This window comes from Onychomys torridus, chromosome 7 (genome assembly GCF_903995425.1).
Source record: "Onychomys torridus chromosome 7, mOncTor1.1, whole genome shotgun sequence".
NCBI lineage: Eukaryota > Metazoa > Chordata > Mammalia > Rodentia > Cricetidae > Onychomys > Onychomys torridus.
Window position 1 is genome coordinate 88,783,099 of NC_050449.1, and position 10,566 is coordinate 88,793,664.

The 10,566-nt window shown below is 41.6% G+C and overlaps 1 protein-coding gene across 2 annotated transcripts in view; it reads left to right on the forward strand.

Moving 5' to 3' along the window:
- The window catches only part of Gk5 (glycerol kinase 5), a 64,849-nt gene extending 62,759 nt beyond the window's left edge, over positions 1 to 2,090 (forward strand). For both annotated transcript variants that reach the window (XM_036193276.1, XM_036193277.1), the window contains one exon: positions 695 to 2,090. In XM_036193276.1, the coding sequence (XP_036049169.1) occupies positions 695 to 843 (149 nt within the window). In that variant the 3' untranslated portion in view covers positions 844 to 2,090. The remainder of the gene's footprint in view (positions 1 to 694) is intronic.
- Positions 2,091 to 10,566: the final 8,476 nt, after the last annotated feature.

A 10,566-nucleotide genomic window follows, 5' to 3' on the forward strand; every position in this document is an offset into this window, starting at 1 on the left:
CTAGAACTATAATTTTATCTTGGATTAGAATTTAAATAACAATATTTTCAACTCAATATTTGAAACTTAAATGTTTCCAAAAGAAATTACATTCATTCTCACTTGGGGCTTTTAGATAAAGTTATTATTCTTACATTAACTTCATTTTAGATAAAGTTATTATTCTATTTGAGTTGCCAGTTACCTCAAGGCAATCTTAACCTATCTTCATTTATTTTTGTTGTATAAAAGGAAAATACAAGTTGTTTATGGTAGCTTATACCTGCATTCCCAGCACTGGTGAGGCTGAGGCAGGAGGATCATAAATTCAAATCCAGCCTGAGTAATTTAGTGAGATGCTGTCATAAAATAAAAAGCTGAAAGATGGTTGGGTGTGTGTGTATGTGGGGGATGGGAGAACACTTGCCTATTGTGTGTGAGGCTCTCTGTTCAATCCCAGTACAAACAAAAAGTGATACAATGCCATTCAAAAATAAAGCTAAGAATTAAAAAGCAAAATGTTTTTTAAAATCATAGTGTATTTATTCACTAATGTATCTATTTGGTCATGTATACATTTCCAAAGCCACAAGTGTTCTGAACTGCATTTCCATGTACTAATTGTTCTCCTTGGCACAACTCATATAAATTGGTGGATGTATCTCATGAACTCATTATTTGCCTCAATTTCTGAGATTTTTCCCCCCATCTGTAGGATTTTGGACTGACAAGGAAGAGCTACAGAAGCTGAGGCAAAGTGAAATGGTTTTCAAGCCCCAGAAGAAGTGGCAGGATTATGAAGTAAATATGGAGAACTGGGTAAAAGCCGTGAAACGCTCCATGAACTGGTATAACAAGACCTAACACTGAGGACCAACAAAAACCCACACGACAGGCTGATGGGAGAAGCTCAGAGATGGCCGACAGGACCCTGGCTGAGAGGAGACCATTCAAAATGAGCCTCACAAGCACAGAAAAAGTGTACTCTTTTTAGAAACTCACCAAGAAAATTTTCTTACTTTTAAAATCCAAATCTTAGTGACATTTTAAGGCAGCAATGATACCTCAAAATTGTGTCTTCTTCTAGCAACTTCCAAAGGACATTTTCCACTCCCAACTGCATTTTGATAGTTATGAGTCCTGCTCTTTTTTATACAGGGTCAATGGCACATAGGTCATAGTTACTCACCCTTAGAGAGCTAATCATTCTGGGTCAAGTACCATCACATGTTATTAAAAATTATGAAAAAATTTTCTTGTTTAAAATCAAGTGGGCTATTTGAAATTCATATAGCTAAAAAAGGAATAATTGAGAAAACAAAACATTTTTTGTACCAAGCCATGATTTTTAAGTAACATATCCAAATCTGAGCTTTGTGCCACTCCAAAGTGAGCTCAGTGGTCAGTACTTTCCTTCCTTGTGTGTAAAGACACTCCCTTAATTCTTCCTGCACAACCTTTGTTATTGTTACTAAGGTATGGTGTGCCTGTGTAGCCCAAGCTAACTTGAAACTTCAGATCCTCCTGCCTCAGCCTCTCAGGTCCTGGGATTCTAAGTGTGCACCATCATGCCTAGGTGAGCACTCATCCATTGAGTAATGGGTTGTTTTTTTGAGCTGAGGATTGACCCAGGGCCTTGCGCTTGCTAGGCAAGTGCTCTACCACTGAGCTAAATCCCCAACCCTCGAGGAACGGGTTTTAGTTAGTGGACTGAAAAGGCTGTTGCAGCTGGGTGTGGTAACAAACATTTGTGAATCCAGGACTTTAGAGGCTGAAGGCCCAGGAGCGTTAGCTTGAAGCCTATCCCAGCAATGTGGGGTTCTAGGCAGTCTGGGGGACATAGTGAGGTGAAGCCCTGTCTTTTTAAAAAAGCAAACCAAACCTTCCGTTTTATTTTGTTTGTTTGAAAGAAGATCTGCTGTCTTAACTCATGCTGGTTTCTAACTCTTGAGCCTCCTGCCTTAGTCTCTAGAGTAATATTCTATTTTTATAAAATGCAGGTAGTTAATGTACGTCTTTCTTTCTAGTTCTTTATATTTCTTTATTTGTTGAAATGCTTGCATAAATGTCCCTTTTTAAAAAGTGCCTACTTGACAGGGTTTAAATTATTAATATTAGTTTCTGTTTGTTTGTTGTTGTTTGGATTTTTTGAGACAGGGTTTATCTGTGAAGCTTTGGAGCCTGTCCTGGAACTCACTGTGTAGATCAGGCTGGCCTCGAACTCACAGAGATCCACCTGGCTGTGCCTCCCGAGAGCTGGGATTAAAGGTGTGGGCCACCACTGCCTGGCTTTTGTTTGTTTTCTCTTTTGTTTTGCAACTAAGTCTCATTATATAGCTCAGGTTGGCCTAAAACTCCAGATCCTCTTGAGTCAGTCTCCAGAGGTGCTAGGGTTGTAGGAGTGTGCCATACCTGGCATCAGAGTTTACTTTAAGTGCCCTAGTTTATTGGTAACTTAAGAATTGCTTTCATGGGCTATTTATTGACGTGTCTTTTGCTGTTTGTCTGTTCTGCTCATCTCTTGATAATGATTGCCGTTACGGAACCACTGAGCCAGTCCCTCGTAATGAACCCATGTTACTGGAAACAGTGTCAATGAATGTTGTGAGAAGCCTCAGGCTGGGTATAAAATTGTCATGGGGCAGTTGACAGTGCTCCAGCCTCTTCTGCGTCACTTGCCCCTCTCTCCACTATGGATTTGGCGTTTGAGAGTGAATGAACTTGTTCCCATCTTGGTCAATATCACAACCATTGTGGAACTACCTACTACATAATTGTGTCACTAAAGGAACATTCGTTAGAGGGAATGTTGCTGCTGCTGTCATGTGTCCATTTGGAAGTCAGTTATATTAGAATGATAGTTACATTGTACTTTGTGCAGATTGTTTCCCTGGGCTCCCAGTGTCTTCAGATGTTAAAAAAAAGTTTCTTAAAGGAAACATTGTATGCTGTGCCATTATATGTTGGAAGTATGTGATCTGTTTTTTATTTTGATTTTGTTGGAGATTACAGTTAAGAGATTGAATGAATCTCAGAAGAGACTTTGAACTTTTTTTTTTTTTGAGCTGGGGATCGAACCCAGGGCCTTGCGCTTGGTAGGCGAGCACTCTACCACTGAGCTAAATCCCCAACCCCTGAGACTTTGAACTTTGAAATATTTGTTGAGACTGTGATAGACTATGGGGACTTTTGAAGTTGGACTCTATGCGTTTTGCAATGTGATGTTGTTACAAGCTTATGGGGGCCAGAAAGTAGAGTGTGGTAGTTTGAATGTAATTGGCCCTCATAAGCTTATAGGGAGTGGCACTATTAGAGGTGTGACTTTATTGGACTAAGTACGGCTTTGTTGGAGGACGTGTGTCACTGTGGGGGCGGGCTTTGAGGTCTCATATATGCTCAAGCCACTCTCAGTGCTCATTTCCTGTTGCCTGTGGGTCAAAGATGTAGAATTCTCAGCTCCTTTTCCAGCACCATGTCTGGCTGCTGCTGCCTCCACGCCCCACCATGATGAAAATGGACTGAGTCTCTGAACTGTAGGCCACCCAATTAAAAGCTTTCCTTTATAAGAAAAAAAGGAAACATTGTAGCAGACACATTGCATCATTAACTGCATTAACATTTCAAGAGCCAACATGATGGATGGCTCAGCAGGTACAGGCACTTGTCATACAAGCTTGCCCACCTGAGTTCAGCCCCAGAACTTCCACCATGTAAAGGCGGAAGAAGAAAACTGACCTCCACGTGTGCATGGTGCTGTGCACACGTCCTCCGTAATAACAGTAAAAATGGTGCTGTGCACACGTCCTCTGTAATAACAGTAAAAATGGTGCTGTGCACATGTCCTCCGTAATAACAGTAAAAATGGTGCTGTGCACACGTCCTCCGTAATAACAGTAAAAACTCTCAAAAAGATTTGGAGGTAGTCTTCGTTAGAAGTATTTTTGTTTACTACAACAAATCTGATCATATGTAGATAGCTTACTCTTTCTCCTACAGTGTTTTGTGACCAATTACAGGTTTTCCCATCAATCATGTGAAGGCTGCTTTATTTAAATGTTTTATAGATTCTTCTGGTAGGTATGATTTCATAGGAAGTAATTCTGACCTTTTGTATTAGGATAGACTACATTGTGATGTTAATTGCTAAAGGTTTGTTTCCTGTTTCTTCCCTATGCTCTTCCCATACAACCACAGAGAGAAGGGTAAATATCCTTAGATAATGTGAAAAATAACTAATATCTCATCCGAACCGAGCTTCTCTTGAAAGATCAGTTACTTTTTTTTTTTCTTCTGTAGATCTAGAAACTATTCTTTTGCTTTTTGGCTTTCTGGCCATATTTTAGTGACGGGGCTTAATGCTTCTTGTAAGATTTAAGTAAAATCAGAAATACTAGGTCATCTGTGGCTGTAGAGATAGTTGTTAGTCAAAAACAAATGAAGAATATTGTCCCTTCATCTGCCTTTTTCTTTCCCATTGTAGACCTACCGTGCATTTTAAGAGATTTCCAGTCAACTCAGTAAGGATGGCGTAGCCCGTCTTAAAGCAGTCCTAACGTTTATACTCTGACTTCCTGATCTTAAGATCTCTAGTATCCATCTGTGATTATAGTTTCTCAATGCCAGCATGGAGCTTTGCTTTGTTTTGTGACAAGGTCTCACCATGTAGCCCTGGCTATCCTGGAACTCAACATGTAGACCAGGCTGTCCCCACACTCATAGAGCTCTGCCTGCTTGCCTCTGCCTCCTGAGTTCTGGGGTTAAAAGTGCATGCCACCACACCTTGCAACACTGACATTTTGAACTTCATCTGTCTTTGCTTTGAGATGCTACACTGGACACATATGCTTGGCAGTGTCCTTGGCCTCCGCTGTTGAACATGGCTCCAAGTGCATGCCAACATGAGCCACCCTGGGAGGTAAAAATCATTGTCAGTTGAGAACCACTGATAGAAGAAAAATGAAGATTTGGTGACTGCAGTATCATTTCCAATGTTCTCTGCCCTGTTTTCTTGTAGGGAATGAACTTTTAACAACAATGGAAAAGCAGGGAGAATCCTAAAATACAGTTTCTATTTTGCTGGGTAATGAAGAAAAAGTTGTCTTCCATTGTTTGTGTCCCTCACCTCTGTAGTGGGACCAAACCCTGAGCCTAACAGTCAGCCCTTCGGCTACCGAGCTACACACAGCCTATACTCTTCTAGTACTTAAGTACCTCAGTCCTACTCCTGTGTGGTCATCATTAGTGGACATTTTGCCTCGTGGTGTGAGCGATACATTCTGTAGATCATCTGTGATTTGATCTGTCCTCACCCCTGTTCTTCCCACAGGACCTTACTCTGTGGTGCAGGTTGACCTGGAACTCATGGCAGTGTTCCTGCCTCAGCCTCCTGGGTGCTGGCATTACAGGCAGGAATCACTAAGCCTGGCTTTGCTTCACTTTCTTCTCTGAACAAGGAAAAGATCACTGTTCCAAACCTTCACTAGATACGATGCTTCCTGAAGCAGAAGCCATGTTTGCTCTCCACTGTCCCCCTCCCCCAACCTTAACACACTGTGCCTTCTTGTTTATGAATTCTTACTTTATATTTCTCTTTGATGTTACATTTATTGATAATATCTTATACCTGTTGGAAAGGAAGATATTTACAACTAGAGTCATGATGTTTATTGTAAAAAAAAAATCACATCTTTGTATTTTCAAATATTTTTGTGGAGATACACATTCATAGATACACGTGGGCATAGCAGCTTTTTTGTTGCTGGTCTGGGAACTGACCCTGGAGCCTGGTGCATGCTAAACATGCCCAGCTACTTTTAACTTTTTCAGGTGTAGTTGAAACTTTAATTCACAGGTTTTATATATTTGACTGCAGATGGTAACATTGTATTTTAAGTACCCAACATTCCGGTGCTGTAGGAAGGAACCTCAGAAGTAGCCCTTAAGCAAAACATCTATACTGGGGATCAGTTTTTTGTTTGGTTTTTGGTTTTTTGGTGTTGTTTGGTTTTGTTGTGGTTTGGATAGCTCTGGCTGTCCTGGAACTCACTATGTAACCCAGGCTGGCCTCAGAATCACAGAGGTTCGCCTGTCTTTGCCTCCCTACTGCTGGGATTAAAGGCATGCACCACCACCACCACCACCACCACCACCACCACCACCACCACCACCACCACCACCACCAGCAGGCTCACTTGAACAGTTCTTAATCCTGTTAGGAAATTTAGATTGTGCTTTTTAAATAAGAATAAGTCTCAGACACACCCTGAACCTTTAAGAGTCCCCTGTTAGGGAATCCAAAGCCCCAAAGAGCCTTCAGAATGGGATGGTTCAGAACTTCTGTTATTCTGTTCTCAAAGCCTTTCTGCACTTTGCACCCCCCCACCCACCACCCACCCCCCGTATCTAGATAGCTATTGGGATTGCTTAAGAAAAACTGGTACAGGAACTTGAGCTTAAATGGTTTTTAGGTTGGGAGGTAGCTTGTTGGTAGAGCTCTTGTCTAGTGTGCACAGGGCCGTAGGTTTGATACCCAGTACTGTGAAATGGAAAGAGAAGAACAGAGTCTTTATGCTGAGTGCCTGTCCCATTTTATGTTTCTGCCAACGGTGTGTGAGTGATCCGGTCTCTCCATGTTCTCTCACCAGCATTTGGTGATGTTGAATATTATTTCCTGTGTCTTTGGCCATCTGCTCGCCATCATCTTTTAAATCTCTGTTTGTAACTTGATTCATTTGCCAATTGAATTGTTTGCTAAATGAGCTATGTCTTTAAAAACTTTTTAAAAATGAAGTCAGACTTCAGAAGTCATTAAGTAGGATTTTTCAAGTCTTTTAAGGCAAAATGTTCCAGCATCTTGAGCAACATCTTATGATGTGCCTAGCAGAAGGGCTGTTACTTCTGTGCTTGTAGTGTGGGACTCACACTGTGAAAAAAACAAGGTTTCAAAGGCAACTCTAGATGTCCTGTAGTGTGTCCAGACACATCCTTTGTATAGAGCATACATCATGTTTCTAACTCTGTGAAAAACAGTGTGATCTATGTAAAGATTCAGAATGATTTGGTGGAAAATTAATTAGAAAAGATGAATAAGTATAGATTTGAATTTTCATGTATGTATCAGTGTCATGATTTTATTTCTGTTATTGTTTTATTAAATAGTTATTGAGACTGTCATAAGCCATTTTAAAGATCTTTAATAAAATTGAAGATGAACACAGCAATAGAAACACTTCATATCATATGGGGTTTTTGTTTAAGACATACTTGTTTGGTTGGGTTGGTTTTGTTGTTGCTGTTTTTCTGAGACAAAGTTCCTCTGTGTAGAAGCCTTGAAAGCAGTACTGCATAAACTAGCACTGTGAAGTGGGGTCCAAAAGGCCAGGTGCTCAAGGCCAGCCTCTGCTACCTAGCAAGTCACAGAGTAACTAGGGCTGTAGCTCAGTGGTAGAGCTCTGATTGCCTCACAGGGATGAAACCTGGGTTCAATCCCCATCACTGCATAAAAGAAGGAAAGGAGCCAGAGAAATAAGCATGTTCATTACAGCTGTCGCTCAAGGTAAAATTCGTAGGTTCTGTTAGAGAAAAGAAAGGTCTATGGAACCTTGCTTCTCTGGATCCCAGTGTGTTTGCTCTTTGTTTTTGAGACTAGACCTCACTCTGTAGCCCAGGCTGGCCTCAAACTCATTATGAAGCCCAGGTTAGCATTGACCTTGTGGCATTTCTGTCTCATCCTCTTGGGTTCTAGGATTGCAGACAAAGAGCCACCTCACATGGCTTTTTGGATATTCTTTATTTAACTTTGTTTTTAAGATCTCACTACACAGCTCAGACTGGCCTCAAACTCATGGCAGTGCACATTCCCCAACCTCCCAAGGGCTGGTACTGTAACCATGATCCACCCATTAGACCTCTCAGGTCCTCTCTAGACTTCTTATTCTATAGTTACATTCTTACACAAAGGAAATTATCAGAGAAGATGATTTATTCTTTGGGACTGGGGATATTGTTATGATATTGTGCATGGGGTGGGGGTGGAGGTGGGGAGCCCAGATGACTGGACCAGGGAGTCTCACACGTGAGGGCAGATGGAGTGGTGGGTGTAGGCGTGAATGGACAGTCACTCACACCCAGGTGCTGCATATACATGGAGAGAGTTTATTTGATAGAAAAATACAGAAAGATAGAAAGAAGGAGAGAGGGGAGAGGGAGAAGGGTCAAGGAGTACACACCTCGGAATGGAGAGAGAGGAAGGGAGGGGTTTTTCCTTAAAATGAAGGGTTTACATCAGGACACAGGGCGGCCTCGGGGTAGGTCAGAATACTAACATATAATTTGTTGTAAAGCTATACAATCTTTTAAAATATTGAGAAAGATTATATAAATAACTGAAAGATAATTTGATGCAGTAATAGAGTAGACTTAGCCCTACAGATCCTACCATCCTTTCCAAAAACTTTGATTTAGATTCTTTAAAAGGAAACTACCATGAAACCATGAGTGGGCGACTGCTCTATAAATGCTGGTATGGTAGAGTCACTTTGGTTGGGTGTATCTCATTTGTTGTGTTGAACTTGCACACATAACTAGAGACAACCTAATGATGGAAGATTCAGCCAGATTATCTAGTCAGGTTCCCTAGCCAAGGTGGCTTCTCTACTGTCTCTGAGTCCGTGGTATCATTCCATAGTGCAGTGACCTTCCTAACGCTGCAATCCTTAATACAGTTCTTCATGTTGTGGTGACCCCCAACCTTAAAATTATTAAAACTGTGATTTTGATACTCATATGAATCACAATGTAAATATCTGTTTTCTAATGGTCTTAGGGGACCCCTGTGAGGGTCATTTGACCCCCAAGGAGTTGAGACCCACAGGTTGAGAACCACCGCTGTAGTGGGACATTCAGATAATGACAAACACTGAAGTCTGGGAAAGGAAGAGGTTTTGTTGGTGTGTTTTCAAAGTAATAGTCTAAAGAGGAGGATGAAGAACAAGGGCACTATGGAGGTAAAAAGACATTATGTGGAGCTGATTTTTATCAGCAAGGATCATCTTGGCTTGTGAATTCATGGGAGTGGGAAGACTCATCCTCAATGTGGGTGGCATCATTTCATGGACGGGGCCCTGAACTGAATTAAAGGAGAGAGCAAGCTGAATGATAGCATAAATGAATTAATTCATCGCTCTCTATCGTATTTTTTAAAGATTTATTTTTATTTATTGTATGTGTATGCCATATGTGTGCAAGGTACTCTCAGAGGCCAGAAGAGAGGATCAGATCCCCTGGGACTGGAGTTACAGACAGTTGTGAGCAGCACCAGGTAGGTGCTGGGAACATAACTCAGGTCATCTGGAAGAACAGAAAGCACTCCTCCCCCTGAGCCACCTCTACAGCCACCCCACTGCTGACTATGGATGGAATGTCCTTAGCTGCCCTGCGTACTTGCCACCTTGATTTCCCCAAAATGATGCTCTGTAGCCTGGAATTGAGAACCAAATGAACCCTTTCTCCCTGAGCTGCTTTTGTCAAGCGTCTTCCCCCCCCTAATTTATTTAACTTTATTTTGTATGCATTGGTGTGAAGGTGTCAGATTCCCTGTCTGTTACAGACAGTTGTGAGCAACCATGTGGGTGCTGGGAATTGAACCCAGGTCCTCTGAAAGAGCAGTCAGTGCTCTTAACCACTGAGCCACCTCTCCAGCCCCTTGTCAAGTGTTTTATCAGCAAAAGGAAGTGAAACTAAGGCATGTCCTATGTAGAATCACTTCTGGTCCAAAAAAAAAAAAAAAAAGCATGAAAGACATCTACTTTCATGCTTAAATATGTATGTATGGGCTGGACATGGGGGTACGTGACTTTAATCCCAACATTTGAGAGGCAGAGGCAGACAGATCCCCATGAGTTTGAGGCCAGCCTGGTCTAACATGGCAAGTTCCAGGACAGCCAGAGCTACATACTGGACCCCATCTCAAAAAAAACAACAACAGTGTGTGTGTGTGTGTGTGTGTGTGTGTGTGTGTGTGTGTGTGTATAGATATACCTAGCATATGTGAGTTCTTAGGTTTGATTTCCAGTATCAACACACACACACACACACATGGGTGCACACGTAAACACACACAAGGAAAATATAAAAACTGGGGGGGTGAAGAGATGGCTCAGTTAAGAGCTCTTCCAGAGGTTCTGAGTTCAATTCCCAGCACCCACATGGTGACTCAACCATCTGTAATGAGATCTGTATACATAATAAATAAATAAATCTTTAAAAAATAAATAAATAAACCACCAGCACGTAATAATTTATGTCAAGCTGGGTTCAGGTGGCACACACTTTTTGTTTGTTTGTTTGTTTGTTTTGAGACAGAGTTTCTTTGTGTCGTTTTAGAGCCTGTCTTGAATCTCACTCTGTAGACCAGGCTGGCCTGCAACTCACAGAGATCCCCCTGCCTCTGCCTCCTGAGTGCTGGTATTAAAGGCATGCGTCACCACCGCCCCTTGGCACACACTTTTAATCCTAGCACACACATACACACACACACACACACACACACACACACACACACACACACTACTTTTTTCTTTTTTTTTT